Source organism: Miniopterus natalensis, chromosome 2 (genome assembly GCF_054644295.1).
Source record: "Miniopterus natalensis isolate mMinNat1 chromosome 2, mMinNat1.hap1, whole genome shotgun sequence".
In the NCBI taxonomy this organism is placed as follows: domain Eukaryota; kingdom Metazoa; phylum Chordata; class Mammalia; order Chiroptera; family Miniopteridae; genus Miniopterus; species Miniopterus natalensis.
Window position 1 is genome coordinate 107,619,635 of NC_142082.1, and position 17,254 is coordinate 107,636,888.

At 44.5% G+C, this 17,254-nt stretch overlaps 1 protein-coding gene across 1 annotated transcript; it reads right to left on the reverse strand.

The window, feature by feature from the left end:
• Positions 1-8,361: 8,361 nt before the first annotated feature.
• On the reverse strand, positions 8,362-16,425 carry FGF23 (fibroblast growth factor 23). The gene is made up of 3 exons (XM_087813753.1): positions 16,230-16,425; positions 10,221-10,324; positions 8,362-8,814 (listed from the first exon to the last, which is right to left on the reverse strand). Exons 1-3 carry the CDS (start codon positions 16,423-16,425, stop codon positions 8,362-8,364), a joined length of 753 nt encoding a protein of 250 aa, XP_087669879.1.
• Positions 16,426-17,254: the final 829 nt, after the last annotated feature.

Sequence of the window (17,254 nt, forward strand, 5' to 3'; positions counted from 1 at the left end):
TACTTGGAATCATACATTGGTTAATTTATCAAATATATATATATATTCCTTGCCCAAGGATATGTTTTTATTGATTTTTAGAGAGAGAAACATTGATGTGAGATAAAAACATCAGTTGTCTCCTGTACTTGCCTGACTGGGGATCGAACCTGCAACCTTTTGGTGTATGAGATGATGCTCCAACCAACTGAGACACCCAGCCAGAGCAATAAATATTTTTTGAGCAAGGCACACAAATGCCACGTTATTATAAGAACTATTACAAGAACTGAATATATAGCAACAAATAAAGAATAGACAAAGCCCCCATCCTTGTGGAACCTATATTCTCTCAGGGAAGAGATAAGTCTACATGTGTCAGTGTGGTCAGTGATATTGAGAAAAATGAAGGCGATTAAGGGGATTAAGACTAAAGGGAGGAATACTGCTTTATTTAGAGCAAGCCCAGTTTCTCTTGGGTAATCATCTAGGAGTGCAATTGCTGGGTCATAGGGTAGGTGTGGGTGTATGCTCAGTATACAAGAAACTTGTCAGACCTTTCTCCAGGGTGGTTGTACCATTTTATACTCACCAACAAAGTATGAGAGTTCTGGGTGCTTCACATTCTCATCAACATTTGATGTTATCAGTCTTAATTTTTAGCCATTTTGTTGGGTGTGTAGAAGTATCTCACAGTGGTTTTAATTTTTTATTGTTATTGATTTGGAGCACCTTTTCACATACATATTGGCTATATAGCTTCCTTTGTAAAATTATGTCTTTTATTTTTAAGTTAGACGTCTTTATATTTTAGAGAGAGAAGCCCTTTGTCATCTATATGTGAATATATTTATACACATATATTTATAACTTTGTTTAAAAATAAAGAATATTTGTTATAAATTATGTTTTTCTTAATAGGTTTTTAATGAGAAGTTAATTTTCATAAGACTAATTTACTATTGTGTTTGTTTTATGGTTATTGCTTTATAGACTTAGTCTACCTAAGAAGTCTTTGCTAACCCCTGGTTATGAAGATATTCTGTTTTCCTCTAGAAGCTTCATAGTTTTACCTTTTATGTTTAGGACTTTGACCCATCTGGAATTAATTCTGGTGTATGGTGTGAGGTTAGTGGTTGAGGTTCATGGTTTTTCACACATATATCTAGTTCCAGCAGCACTTGTTGAAAAGGCTTTTCTTCCCCCCAGAATTGCTTTGGTTCTTTTGTAAAAAATCAATTGATTATGTGAGTGTGGGTCTAGCCTGGATTTCTTATTGTGGTTTTCTTTTGCTGTTGCAGGTCCTTTGTATTTCTATATAAGTAGTGTTTTACTACTTATATATAATGTAATTACTAATATGATTGGATTTAGTCTCATTTTTAAAATTTATCCCTTCCGATACTTGTTCTACTCTTCTTCCTTTTCTGCCTTCTTTTGGGATAATAGAATATTTTTCAGTATTCTCTTTTAATACTTCTATTGGCTTTTTGCCCACACCTCTTTGTATCGTTATTATTATTTTGGTGGTTACGTTAGGAATTACGATGTTGAATATCCTTACTTTGTCACAGTCTAGTTAGTTAAAATTGTATGACTTTCACATACAGTGTTATAATCTTCCATGTTGCTTTACTACCCTCCCCATCCTGTATGGTAATTTCCCCAAGGATATGACACCTCCATATATTATTGATCCCATAGTACAATGTTGTAATTTTTGCTTTAATCACTGTTTTAAAGAAATCAAGGGAAGAAAGTATTATTTATATGTATTTTATATGTGTAATATATATTTTAATAATTGTTTAAATTTTACCCATATTTCTGATGCTCTCATTTCTTTCCTATAGTTTCCCCATCTGTTGTTACTTCTTTTCAGCCTGGGAACAAAGTCTTTTCAGTTTTTATTTCACTTTTGTTTTTCCCCACCTTTATTTCATCCACGTGTTTGTTGGGTATGTAATTCTGGGCAGGAAGCAGTTATTTCCTTTCCACTTTTTCAACATGCCCTCCCATTTGTCCATGGCTTCCATCGTTTGTGGTGATGCCACCAAGCGGGGGCTCGCTGTCTGACGCACTCAGCAGGTACAGCTATGGCCCTGGCTTTTTTTTTTTTTTTTAAATATATCTTTATTGATTTCAGAGAGAGGAAAGGAGAGGGGGGGAGAGAGAGAGAGAGAAACATCAATGATGAGAGTCATTGATCGGCTGCCTCCTGCGTGCCCCCGACTGGGGATCGAGCCCACAACCCGGACATGTGCCCTGACCGGGACTCGAACCCCGATCACCTGGATCCTAGGTCGACGCTCAACCACTGAGCCACACCTGACTGGGCGGCACTGGCTTTTGAGAGAAGAAAAAAGCTTTTGCTGTGGGGTCTACCGACAAGAAGACAGGAGACAAGGCTCAAATTTATCTCCCTGGAGAGTGGACCCTTTGCTTCTGGAAGGTTTCCAGTGTTCATTTAGGTTCTGGTCACGCCGCATCCTTCATTTCCTTTGGGGGAAGCAGTTAAGGGGTCACAAGTGTTACTCAAGAGTGCTGTGTCCACAACTGAAACTTTGGATCAGGTTTTGTTAGAAAGCGGATACGACCATTTGGAACTGGTTCTGCACTACAGTGAGAAATCAGCCTTAATCCTTACAGTTGCCCACCTATGTGTAAAGTGTCATTTTTCTGCGGCAGCTTTCAAGATTTTATCTTTGGTTTCAGCAGTTTGACTGTGATATACCTAAGTATGGTTTTCTTTGTGTTGATTTTGCTTTTGGTTGGCTGAGCTTCTTGTAATAGACATTGGTTTTTCACCAGTTTGCGGGAAATTTCAACCATTATATCTTCAAAATATTTCTTATTCCTAAACCTTTTCTGCTCCTATCTTTCTGGAACTCTACTTACACATATGTTGGACAGTTTGATATCATCCCACATATCACTTAAACTCTGGTCATTATTTTTTAAACTCACTTTTTTCTCTCTACATTAGATAACTTATTTTCACTTTTTAAAATATTAAATTGCTATATTTTTCTTTCATCTCTAACCTGCTATTAAGCCCATTTAATAAATTTTTCATTTCAGATATTTTTTAATTCTATATTTCTATTTGGTTCTTTTCTATTGTTTGCTTTCTCTCTTGAGATTCCTAATTTGTGTGTTCATTATGATCAAACTTACCTTTAAAATTCTTAAATTCAGTTATAATAGCTGCTTTAAAGTTCTTGCCCGCTAATTCCAACATCTGGGTCATCTAATGGTTGGTTTCCAGTGATAGCATTTTCTCTTGACTATGGGCCATTTTCCCTTATTTCTTCTCATAAAGTGTGGATGATACCATGTACTGAGTCTGGATTGTGTCAGCTTCCTTGAAACGGTATTCAGTTTTGTTCTGGCAGACAAACTAGTGGCAGGATTCCTTATAATTCTCTGTTAGAGCAGGACAACCTCAGGTTTTTATTTTTTGTAATCCTCACCCAATGTTTTATACATACGTGTGTGTGTGTGTGTGTGTAATGTTTTTATTGATTTCAAAGAGAGAAAGGAAGAGGAAGAGAGAAAAATCAATGATGAGAGTCATTGATCTGCTGCCTCCCGCACGCCCCCTGCTGGGGGTCCAGCCCGCAACCGGGGCATGTGCCCTGACCAGGAATCAAACCTAGATCTCGCGGCTCCTAGGTCAATGGTCAGCCACTGAGTCACGCTGGCTGGGCCCCAATGGTGTATTTTTAATTGATTTTAGAGAGAGGAAGAAAAGGAGGGAGAGAGAGGGAGAGAAACATTGATCGGCTGCCTCCTGTACATACCTTGACGGGATCAAACCCACAACCTAGGTATGTGCCCTGACTGGAAATTGAACCTACAACCTTTGATGTATGGGACGACCGATGCTCAACCAACTGAGCCACCTGGCCAGGCTCAACTTTGGTTCCGAATTTAATATTAGGGTGTATCCCTCTTTCTCGGGCATAGTCTTTCCTTCTAAGATGCGGCCTTTCTGTGGTCTAAGTTAAATGCCGATGCGCTCAGTGAATCTCTACCCTGGCTTGGTTGGGTTTCTAATGTCTCTCAGCGATTTATGGCCTCTGGTCTCACTCACTGTTCATCTCCCAGTTCTGGAGCCGATGGTCTTTGTTAGGTCTTGCCGAATTTTGCCTTCCCTGTGCATGTGCACCCAGTCCTTTGCCAGAGGCCTGCCGGGAATGCTCACGAAGACTTCTGAAATCTCCCCTTAGCATAGCTCCCTTTTCTCAGCTGCCCTGCCCCACAGTGTCCAGCTGCTTTCTCAGCTCAGTGAGACTGCCACTCTGCCTGGCTTCCATCTCCCTGTCAAGTGTTGCGGGATGGTCATGGGACTTAACTTGCAAGTTTCCCTTCCCCAGCCTGTCGCTACTCCATGCCCGAAGACAGCTGCCTTGTCCCTTTTGTTTGATAGTTGTGTAGGCGGGACAGCAGTCTGGCAGTAGTTACTCTTTTGTGGCTGCAAGTGGAAGCTATGTGACTCTAAGTGTTAACTTAGTTAAGATGCACAGGAGTTCAGTATAAACATTAAGTATCTCTACAAATATGTGTAATGGCTGAAATAATATCTTTATTCAGCAAGGATAAATAATTCTATAGACAAGATAAAGACTGGGCTTTAATTACTAGAAACCCTGCCCATGATTAGATCTGTGAAGCTTCTAGCAGCAAGATGTATAAAAAGTAATAAATCATATATATAACACACACACACACCCCTTACCTTCTCCCACCCTTACCCTACTAATCGTGTTGTGTTAAAAGCTTTAAAATTTCCTTTCTTTAGGGAGAGCTTTCGTGGACAGAGAAAGGAACTCTTTCAAGCCTGTGGCAGGGAAATTTCCACTGGACATCTTTTTCTCTACGGTGTTTAATTCTCCTTCTATAATGGAATGAAGGCCTATTTATTCCCAAATAGTAATTTTGTTATTGCTCCATTCCTATGGTTTATCAGATTTTAAAGGTCTTTGGACCAGAAGTAAAACTAGAGTACTGTGGAGCCATGAACCGTATAAGTAGAGGCCAACTTAACGGTTTAAAAAAAAAAATAGTTGGAAATAATTTTTACACAATAACCTGCCTTTTATGCATCTGTTTGATGTGATCAAAGAAATACAGCATTTGTTCTCCTGTATCTGTCCTGGGGCTATCCACCCCCTTCTCTAGAGCAAGGAGGACTTCAGTGCTAAGACTTAAGGGACATAATCAGAAGACAATCTGCAGAGCAGATTGTCAGAAGGTCATTTGAACACCAGGTAAAATAGTGAATCTTATACTAAGTTCTTTTACATTAATTGTTAAAAGGGAGAAGCTCTTGGCTAAAGTCAGATAATGAAAAGCTGTAGGCTTGAGCTGATGTAAATTGGGGCTCAGAGAGATGTAAATGTGCATTTTTTGCTTCCTGTGTTTTGGTAACTGGTCAGAAAGATGTTAAAGAAGGAATTCTGGGGACACCAATTTCAGAAAGAGGAGACATGTAGATTCATTATCTTGTCCTGCCATCAGGTCTCACAGGGCACTAACACTGGGTTAAGTAAAAAGCATCTGGTTTACTGGGTTATTAATGTGGCTCTGTCAGTGGGTGTTTTTCAAATTTAAAAAATTCTCTCTTTAAAGGAAACATTTTGGAGCTAGAGTTGTCAGAAGTCCAATGTTGATATAATATTTTCCCTTATTTTCAATAATTCTGTCTGAATTCATCAAAATTGCTGAGTCTATTGATGAGCTGAAGAAACTCGAAACGTAATTTGAAAGACTATATGAGCCCCTACGGTCACTGCAGCATTATTTGCAATAGCCAAGATCTGGAAGCAGTCCAGGTGCACGTCAGTAGATGAGTGGGTAAAAAAGCTGTGGCACATTGACACAGTGGAATGCTAAGTGGCTGTAAAAAGGAAGGACCTCTTCCTTTTTGTTGTACCTTTTACAACAACGTGGATGGACCCGGAGAGCATTATGCTAAGGGAAATAAGCCAGGCAGAGGAAGACAAGTACCATATGACCTCACTTATATGTGGAATCTAATAAATAAAATAAACAAACCAAATAGAAACAGACCCATAGATACAGAAAACAGGCTGACAGCTGTTAGAACGGAGTGGGGTGGGGGGCTGGGTGGAAAAGGTGAAGGCATTAAGCCACAAAACAACTCAAAACACAGAGAACAGTATGGTGGTTTCCAGAGGGAAGAGGGTGGGGGAGGCAGAAGAGGGAAAGGGGGGCTAAATGGTGAAGGAAGGAGACTTGACTTTGGGTGGTGAACACACAACACAATATACAGATGGTGTCATGTAGAATTGACACCTGAAACCTATATAATTATATTAACCAATGTCATCCCAATAAATTATATATATATATATATATTTTTTTTTAATGAAGATATTCTTTTACAACTTTGCTTTCTCTGGATTTTCCCAATACTCCCTTTCCATAATCTCTTTATTCTCATATTCTGATATGCTTTTATGTGGTAACACAGAGAGGAAAAGTGAATTGAAGCTGAGATGAATTTTATTTTTCTTTTAAACAGAAGAAAGGAAAAAGGTGGGGTTACATATTTATAAATATCTATAAATATAGAGCAATAGGCGGTCTTCCAAATAAATAAATAAATATTGGCACATGCTAAAAGATGTAGGAAATTGTGGGGCTACCTCGGCACTGCCAAAAAGAAAACCCCTGATAGATGGTATTGAGTTTGTGAGATTATAACCAGTTTTCTACTAATTATTAGAATTTTCTATCTATCAGTATTGGGGAACTTTTATACAGTATAATATCTCCAAACGAGAAAATGAAAACTATATAAAGAAAATATTTGTCATGCACTGCTATATAGTATAGTTTTGGTGCGTCATAAGAACTAGTTCTTCAAGTTCAGCTTAAAACCATTAGGCAAAAACAGTTGTCCAATGTTTCTCTCATAAGTAAAAAGGTTGGGTACATGATAACAGTAGGGGGGAAAGGGTGACTGGGAAGAAGCTGTTGCTTAAATCTACTTTGTGTGTTAATATCCTGCTCTTGGGGTAGCCGTTTAAATAGAGGTAGGAAAATGGGGCCCCGTGGTAGGAAGACCCGAAGTCACCAGTAAGGCTAGGGCAAGGACTGAGCCACTGTCCCACCTGTCTGGTGCTCCTCAGCTGTTTGGCAGGTGGGGTTTAGTTTTCCTCAGGGTAGCATTGGGGCTCCTTGGCTGGAAAGCTATCTTCACTTAATGCCCGGGATTTTCCAAGTGGATTAAGGCCCAGATTTGTCAGCCTGGGAGTGTTTTAACCAGCCCTCAGCCACTGCCGAAGGGTGGTATGAAGAGCTGGCTGTGTGGTCTTTTCCTAATTGCTCTGGTGCCCTGGTTATTGGGCTTCTCTTTCCCTGGGGCCCTGATGCCACTTGACTCAGAGGGCAGAATTTGCCCATCTACAGAGAACCTGGCCCAGAGCAGCCCTGTTGTCTCAAGGCCCCGTCCCCTGTGACATTTCCGTAACCCATCCAGAATGGATTACCACTTCACCTGGAAGTAGAAGCTCAATGCAGTGCCTCTTAGGAGAGTTTGAATTTATTTCCATTTTCAAAAATAAATCCTAGCAGACTAAATTTTCAGGAGCCAGCACCAAGGCCCTTCCTCAGGCCCAGTTCACTAGAGCCAGACAGGGCTGTTTCATGGCCACTTGGGAGCGGAGCAGGGTTCTTGGCCCCTTGGCTCTGGCTGCCTTGAGAGCATGGCAAGGGGTGCCCAGTCCCTGGAGCTTCAGTTTTCTAGCTTGATTTCTGCCTCAGTTCTGCGAGCATTCTAGTTAAGTTCTAACCCATCTTTTTGCCAGTTCTTCCCTAGAGATGCTCAAGGAAGAGCAAAGGCTTGAGATTAGGATTCGGGTCAGCCTGCCCAGCTCAGCTGTTCCTGCCCTAGGTCAAGGTTGCAAACTCCATCAGGGCCAAGATAACATCAATGCAAGGGACAGAGGGGACCCTGCGGGCACTGGCCCTTCCCTTCACCTTCAAAGCCGTGAGCTCACTAAGCCGTCGCTTTGTTTTCAGTTAGGCTGAGTGCGAGGGGAGGCATGGAAGGGAAACAGGGAAGGGAAAAAAATCCCTGCCCTCCTCAGAGAAGGGGAGATTTCTAATTTACCTATGGGGCTGCTTAATTCAGAAAGGTGGCTTAGGGGTGGGTGAGGAAGGTGGTGAAACTCCCTTTCTCAGGCCTCGAAGGCAGCTTCTCAGGGGCTTTCCCGAGGGAGGAAAGGGAGATGCGCGGCCGATGGCAGACCCCACCGCAGCCCACCCCCCGTTCCTCGGCCTGTGCGGGGGCTGGCCCCCTAAGGGAGCGCGCTTTTCTGAAGGGCGGTCGCGAGCATCCCCGGCGGTCCCCTAGGGAAACCTGGGGAAGGGGCGGCACCGCTCCACGCCCAGCCCGCCCGCGTGCGCGCTCAGGCGGCCGCCGCGCAGCACGCCCAGCGGGTCGCTGGCCGCCGCGCCCTGGTCCTCGGCGCTCCGCAGCTCCTGGGAGCAGGAGGCGGGCGCGGGCGCGGGCGTGGCGCGCGGGCGGGGCTTCAGCACGTTCAGCGGGTCGGCCTCCGAGTCGTCGTCCTCGGCGCTGCGCGTGTGGCGGCGCGGCGGGCGCGGCGTGTTGAAGTGGAAGAGGGGGATCTCGTTCCTCCGGGACAGGAACTGGGAGTAGGGCGGCGGGTTGGTGCCCGGCAGGAAGGCGCGCTTGGCCCGGCCCAGGCTCACGAGGAAGCGGTGCTGGGGCGAGTGGTACACGTCGTAGCCGTTCTCCAGCGTCTGCTGGCTGAACCTGCAGCTGTCGGGGCTGAAGTGATGCTGAAAGGCGGGGGCACCCAGGTGAGGCCGGGGGAGGCGGGGGAGGCGGGGGAGGGCGGCCCCGCGCCTCGCGCCCCGACCCCCGCGTCCCCGAGGCGAGCTGGTGGCGGCAGGAGCTCCGTCCCTCCCGACCACTCCGTAGAGTGGGTGTGTTGAACCCCAGCTGGGGAAACGTGACCCCGCTAGTGCTTTACGCCCCCGGCACAGCTGCCCCCCCAGGGCCCCGGGCCCCCGCCGGAGGCGCGCTGGCCGAGCTCGGGCCGGGGGTGGACTCGGCCGCACCGCCGCGCCTGCCCCTGGAGGGCCGGCTACCTTAAACGCCACCTCGTCCTTCCTACTCTCCACCTTTCTCAACCCTCTTTCGGCCGAAAGGTGGCTTGAGCCTGTTTCCTTACCTGGAGGAAGGGGGTGGGATGGAGTTTGAAGGAGGGTACTGACATCAGAGAGAGAATGTAGTTTGGGAGTTAGGGGCTGCACTTTGGCAGCAGGTGACCTAGCTGTGAGCCCTCACTCCGCCACTAACTAGTACCGGATTGTGTTGAGAGAGTGCCTGCTAGCACCTTTACATATTATTTAATTTAATCCTCAAACTCCATGAAATAATATTTTACACATGAGAACTATGTCTGTGCAGTCAACAGCTATTTATTTACTCATTTAATTTTCTGTATTTCTTCAACAGATATTTATCTACTCTGGGTCAGATACCCTTATAGATCCTGGGACAGAGCAGTAAGCAAAACAAAGTCATGGCTCTCACGGAATTTCTAGCGGGTCTGTCTGCTGGTAAGAGGCTCCTGAGGTAAGCAGTCCCGCTGTTGTACCATCTCAAAATCCTTTGGACTGTGCCTGCAACCTGTAGTCTGGGAAATCCTTTGCATATCTATCTGAAGGACTAGCCAGCACAGTTGGGGCAGAGATAATTAATTAGAGACCTTTATCTAGGGGGAGCCCCCAGGGCATGTGGTCCATCCCATTTTACTTTTTCCAGTTGAGGAACCTGAGGTTCAGGGAAATGAGGGGGCTTGACCAAGGTCAAGGAGGTCTAGTGACAGAATCAAGAAGATACCTGTGTTTTCTCACTCTTTCTAATGCACTTTGTGACATGAATTTAATGACTAAAGGACCTACGGCTACATGCAAGGTGCTGTATTAAGACACAAAAATGGATACTAACAGGCAGTTTGGATTACAGGCTAAGAGCCTGGGCTCCAGAGCCAGACTACCTGGGTTCAAACCCCAGGTGTATAAACCTGAGCATTTACTATTTAGACTGAAAAAAGTGCTCTGAAAACAAATCACCAAGGCATTCTGCAAATGGAATCTTCAAGCTATAATCATCTATGCTCTGTCAAAGAAATTAGATAATTATTTGCAAATGGTGACCAGCACAAAAAGAAACTCACCGATCCAAAAATGTTGCCTCTAAAGTCCATGCAGAGGTATCTCCTACTCATCACACCTGTTATCACCACAAAGCCAGTGTCCTCTGATCTGATCATCAGGGCACCTGTGGAGAAAAGCATTCAGGTCAAACCTTGCTGTGCATCCAGTTCCCACCTTCGAGCACTTCTGGAAAACTCACCTTCATGACCCCCCCCCCCCAGACAGATTTTAATGGTGGTGATGATTTCATGTAACCCTCCCCTTGTTCAGCCTCATTTCTTCTGACTCCTGTACTCCCCAACTGCTGCCCCCCCCCCCATTACCTTGCTTCTCACCTTCTTGCTGCGTGGAGCACTCTGTGTTCTCTCACCTGTGTCCTGCACATGCTTTGTCCCTGCCTTTATTTCCTCCTTGCCTGGCTAATACCGCTTCATGTTTGTGGTGGTGATCATGTTCTCCCAAAGCTTCTGCCTTTGTGATTTTAAAATCTATACCAAGATGTCTTTCAAGGATCCAGCTTCCATATAGAGCCTGATTCTCCACCTGAGTAGCTGTGCAAATGTCACTGGTACACCAGTCGGCATCCATCGTGTGTCAGGAACTGTATTAGAATTGATCTTTCCCTCCCTCCTCTGCTTATTGAAGTCACTCATCCTTCTCTGATGTTACTAATCCTTTTTTCTTTTTCTTTTTTATTTATCCTCGCCTGAGGATATTTTTTCCATTGCTTTTTCAGAGAGAGTGGAAGGGAGGAGGATAGGGAGAGAAACATCAATGTGAGAGACATATCAATTGGTTGCCTCCTGCATGTGCCCCAAGCCTGCCACGGAGGTGCGTGCCCTTGGCCAGAGCCCGAATCAAACCCAGGGCCCTTCAGTCCGCAGGTTGACGCTCTAACCACTGAGCAAAACTGGCTAGGGCAGATGTTACTTTTTTTTTTTTTTTAATATATCTTTATTGATTTCAGAGAGAGGAAGGGAGAGGGAGAGAGAGAGTTAAAACATCTTGTCATTGACCAGCTGCCTCCTGCATGCCCCCCACTGAGGATCGAGCCCAGAACCTGGGCATGTGTCCTGACTGGAAATTGAACTGTGATCTCCTGGACCCTAGGTCAATGCTCAACCACTGAGCCATGCCCGGCCAGGCAGATATTACTATTTTTATGAAAACATTACTAACCTCCCTCATCATTAATTGCTCTTCTTCTCGATTCCTGCAGCACAATGCCTGCACCTCTGTTACAGCATGCATTTCATTCACCTTGCTTTAACTAAGTTTACATACTTAGTGCATCCCCTAGAGGGAGCTACTCAGAACCAGAGGTTTTATCTTTCCATGTTGAATAGATATCAGGGATGGATAGAATTTTTTCTTTATTGCTGTGCTTTGTCATTTTCTTACTTGGTGATGTCCCCTCCAGGTGTCACCCCTCTTGGTCTTTCAGTGCCCCTTTCAAAAACTAGTCTCTGACAAGGGCCTGAAACCCAGTCATACTACCTACACCTTAAATAGTTGATAACAGCTTTAAGTGTGACCCCCTCACCAGCTCCTGTGGAAACTTGCAATTTTAGCAAGTACTGATGCCTAGTTAAAGAAAGTCTAGAGCTTTCCGTTTTGTGGCAAGGGTACAATTTAGCAAGACTTAATGTCCCAAATGATGTTTAATTACCTGACATTTTCCACTGAAAAATCATTTCCTTTAATCTTTGAGGCCACTTCCATTTACCTACCACAGAATTTCCCCCTGCATCTCAGTTGGCCTCAGCCCCCAGGGAGAAGCCCAGGAAGGGGTTCAATCCCTCTTCTATAAATGGTGTGTGCCCAGAAAGTGGTGGTGCCTCCGGGGTTGACATATAGCCCGTCTCCTCCCCCACCTCATGTAGACTCAATACAAGACCTCTGACGAGAACCACAGGCAGTTCCGAGAAGAGACTGGAGCTGAGAAGAGACCTTGATCTGGACTGAAGTCAGAAGAGGTGGGACGGAGGGAATGAAGTGGGAGCAAGCCTAGAATGAAGAGAAAGGAGAGGCCAAAGAGGAAAGTTAATTTGTTTCCAAGTTTGGCTCAGAGTTGGCCTTGAGGGAAGCTTCTGGAAGTGGGGTGGGCTGTTGGAGGGGCAAAGGATATTTATAGTACTTCATAAATGGGTCTGCCTACTTGTCTCAGATAGGTGGCTAATTTTGTGGTAAGCGCTGAGGGAAACTTAAGAAACTTGAAGGGAATAGTATCTGTCCTGATGAAATTTCAGTCCAATTAGGAAAAACAATTACACTGTCTTTGAGTGATTGTGCTCTAACTTTACATATTTTAAATTCTTAAAACAACTATTGTATTGTTGATATTAATATTGGCAGTAGCAGCATCCCAATATAAGGGATACAGAAACTAAGTCAGGATTCAAACTCAGGTCAGTGTCTCTAACATCTTCTTCCTGCCACCCTGTAGCCTGCTTGCAGCAGAAATCATTACAAGCACCAGAAGACAAAGTCAAGGGCCTCAAGCACTGCCGGCCACGAGGAGCCCAGGTCGCTGTGCCCCGGTGTGGGACAGGAAAGGAGCGCTGAAGCAGGAACTGGAACCGGGGTACTTGGAGCCTTGTCCCTATTATGCCTCTTACTAACTTTGTAGCCTTGGGCAAGTCATTGCTCTAGCTTCAGTTTCCTCAAATGGGAAAGAGAGTAAGAGCTGTCCGGCCCGCTTTATAGGATTACAACTAGAATCAAATGGGATGATGGCTGTAAAACTGACTTGACAGTGTTGAGCAAATGAAAGGCATTATACAGGATTGCTGACTGGCCGCTGTGACATCGTGATGCTTGGGGTCACTGCCTGCAGTGTGCATGGGACACCTGCTCCTGGTCTCTGGGGCCGGTCCCAGTAGAAGACAGCCTGCAGAGGAACAGTGAGCAGCTGCTATAGAGGATGCTCAGATTTGAATCAAACCAACATGAGCCAATGGGAAAATGCAGAAAATGTAAGAGACAAATTTTCTACCTTTGCAATTTCAGAAGGCATATTTTTACAGACGAGGTTGAGGCAAAGGGGTAATAAAACAGTCTGTACAGATGCAAGGGCAGGATTCAGCAGGAGGAAGGAACAAATCACTGGCTGCTTGGAGGCAGACAGACTGAATGGATATTTCTTTCAGTGACAATAGTTGGTGCATGTAACCCTGGAAGAAGCATAGCTTCGGGGTCATGGTGTCCCCTAGGTCATCTACTACCTGTGTGACCTTGAGTGAGTCATTTAATTTCTTTAATCTTTGTTTTTTTGTGTAGTAGAATCACTTACCTCATTTGGTTACCTTGAGGAGGTAATGAGATCATATTTTTATCTACTATGAAAGCTCTTTTAAAATGCTGGTAATTGTTTTATTACCCCTTTGCCTCAACCTCTGCTGTTAAAATAGAAAATTATCTGCTCTGTTCTAGCCAGTAAGTGACGGATAAGATGATAACGTGCAAAGTGCTTTGTCCTTCCCCAAAAGAAAGATAAGATTTTGAAGGATTCAAGAACCTGAGGATAATTCACCTTCAAATAAAGACAATGCCAATGGGAAAGATGGAGGAAATAAAAATACCTGGATCTAGGAATGACATTGACTAGGGGTAAAGAGCATCTTTTTTTCTGCTGTTCACACGAGGTGGGGCTAATGGGGAGTGGGAGGGTGGCCTTGTTCAAAGCAGGACAGGAGTTACAGACATTGGCGAGGCTCCTGCTATCAGCGCTGTGAGTCCAAAGGGAGGTTATAGAATCTTGTGAGCAGATAATTTTACAATGACCAACAAACCAAAGATGTGGTGGGCACTCAACTATTAATCAAGAATTTACTAAAGTACAGCAATCAAATGAAACAGATTTCACCAGAAATCTATAATTAATTAAGAGGGGGGAAACTACCCCACACCTTCCCATCCATGTAAACATGTTGCTTTATACTCACCGAGAAGGTAATTATAGATCCTCTCTTAATTAGTTTTCCAACCTATCTACATGCACCAGTGTTGACTTTTTATCTTAGTGTATACCCATTTTTTTGGTAATGCACACAACTAATTTGAATAGTACAAAATACTATATTAACTAGGAAAAGTATCTCCCTTCCACCACCTTGACCTGGGTCCCCCTCCCTTGTTTGTATAGATTTCCAGAGGCACCATGCTTAGCGAGCATCTGTATCTGACAAAGCAAAATCGCTTTTCTGTAAAATAAAAAATCTGAAATCAATTCAATTTATTTGACTTCTCAGTCATTTCAGTTCATTCCAACTAGTACTCAGTGCCTTCTCTGGGCCTGACACCAGTGGCTGTTTGAGGAAAAGTTCTACAGTTCGTCCTGCTTGCTCGGTAGGCTGAGCCCCACACACTGCAGCACCCAGCCCACCACAGTCGGCTTACACCTGTCAACTTCATGTCATGTTCAGGAGGACATGTCTTTGGGGGGGCTCCTTTCAGTGAAGAGATTCCATGATTCTAGACAAGTTTTGTAAGCATTCTCTAGTTGTATGAAGCCCTTTCCATCTATGGGAATCAAAATAATGTACCATAATCTGCTTGTGCATTTTAAATTGGCTATCATCTTGCAGAGGAAATAAGGGTAGCCCTCCATGGGAGCTGCAAAAATTGTATTTCCTAGAAGTCCGATGAGCTGGGAGACAAGGTGAAGTGTTTGAAGGGCTGTGCCTTCCTTTGCAGTCACAGAGCTTTGCATGATGTCGGACACATTGTAGATTCTGTTAAACACCCATTGGATAAAATGAGCAGCACTTTGGATACATCAAGTATGTCCAAATTTATTTCAGATTTTTGCCATTAGACTCAAACTTGGCTTCCAAGATGTTGACTCCTGAATCCTACCATATTCCTTTGAGTTCTAGAACCTTCTTGGTATTTGGAGAGACCTCTCCTCCCTCCTCTAATCTCCTATTACCACCCATTGGGCACTTGAAGAGGTTTGAACTGTTGGTTTGCATGTGCATAGATCTTGCTACCAGGTTTAAGAACCTTTGATTCTTAACAGAATTAATTTCTTGTACACAGCAAGGCCACGGAAAAATTACTAAATCTGTACAATATAGGGCAAATTGTTATTCCTTTACATTTTCTTTAATTAAACAGACTGCGATTATTCTTTCATGCCTTTAATTTGATTTATATTGAGTCAATATGTATTTTTCTGTATCTGTAGAGTAACTTTTACGTATTCTCATAAAACAGAAGACGTTGTCTTTTTCAATATCCATCTGCTCTCCCACCTCTTTATTTCTTATATAAGTATGCACCAAGGGGCCCTCATATGAATCATACATAATTGATTGACTATTGTGGACTGTGATCCAATTTCCACAGATCTAATCTTTAACACATTCCAGTTGCCTTATGTTGCCAAAGAGTTCCAGACTAGCTCATTTGCTGCTAAGTGGACCTTTTAGCTCCACAGAGAAGGGTCAGCAATTCGTACTAAACTGGGCAGCTCTGAAACCCCTGGTAAACCTGTCGGATGGGTGCAAGGCCAGAATACAAGAAGCTCAGAGTTGGGAAGAGACCCTAAGTTCATCTATTCTGAACCATGGTTGGACACAGGAACCTTCCTCACAACCTCCATTGCTAACCCAGCCCCAAGTTCATAAGCTAAAACTCAGTGTCCTTTGACCTGTCTGGCTTTGTCCTCTCAAGCTCCTTGCTTTTCTTTCTCTACGTTTTTGACTCTTTGGACAGGGAAAGTGGCTGCTATTGGGAAGAAGGATTTTAGTTAAGATAGAAGTTATTCATGCTGGTAGAAACCTGTAAACGCTAATTAGGAAGGTGGTAGAATCCTCTCCCTAGGTTTAAAAACACACACACACACACACACACACACACACACACACACACACACACACACACACACACAATAAGTGGATTCTGGGCAGGAAGCTAGGAGCCTGGATTAGCCCTCTGGTCTAGCCCAAGGTCTCCCCAAGTCCCTGGTAGGGGGATGGACATAGGAGCGCCCCCTTCTTCCCAGCCTGAACGAAGCCCCTACTCACTGTAGATGGTCTGGTGAGGTGAGCCATCCACATGGCCGTCCTTATGGATCTGCAGGTGGTAGCTGTTCCTGGCTGTGGCCGTGTACAGGTGGATCAGGCCACCCCAGCTGGAGCTGAGCAGCGGAGAGGCATTGGGATAGGCTCTGACCGCACAGCACAGGACGCAGACCAGGAACCCAAGGCGGGTCCCTGACATCGCTGCTCTCTGAGTGGCTGGCGCGGAGTTGAAATCGGACACTGCCTCCCTGATTCCAGGGCTGGCCTCACTGGCCTTTTTCTCCTGTCTTCCTTGCTGGTATCTGTGAGGATCCCAGGCTGGATTCCCTCCTTTACCCCTTGGGCTTTTAAAGGGTAGCAGTGTGACATCAACCAGGAAAAACTCCACTGTCCACATCCTCTGTGTTGTAATCAGCTCATCTGAAGAGGGTGCAGAGACCTCTGAGGCTCACGGAAGGCACGTCGGTTACACACACACACACACACGCACACACACACCTCAATTTCAAGCCAACACTCCAAAAAGTGAATGTTGTGTGGGCAAAAGTTATCTATGACTCTGTTGACCTGTCTCACTTCCATCAGGAAATGTGAAGGCAGCCAGTGGTTCCGAAAAAATCCAGCTTTAGTCATGCGGTCAACGGACTCCTGTGCAATTAATCTCCCAATGAGTCTACTCATTTTGGTTTCCTAGGCCCTTTTAATCCCAATCAGCAACTATGTGTCTACTGCTTCCTCTGTGTACAGCACCAGGTGGGAGTTTTGAAGGATACAGAAATAATACAGAACACCATCAGGCAAGTGGCATCCTCTGAGACCCCCCACCCTACCCCACGAAGATACAGGAGCAGGGAGCAGAGAGGCCAAAGCCAAGGTTGTCATTTCGGGAAGAGTTCCAAACGGGAAGGAGGAAAAGCAAGGCCTTGATGTCTCAGCTGCTCTACAAAATGCTGAGGTTTGATTTCTCACTTTCCCTGGTTGGACTGTCTAGGGCAACTGAACTAATATTAATTAGTCTCCAATAGTAT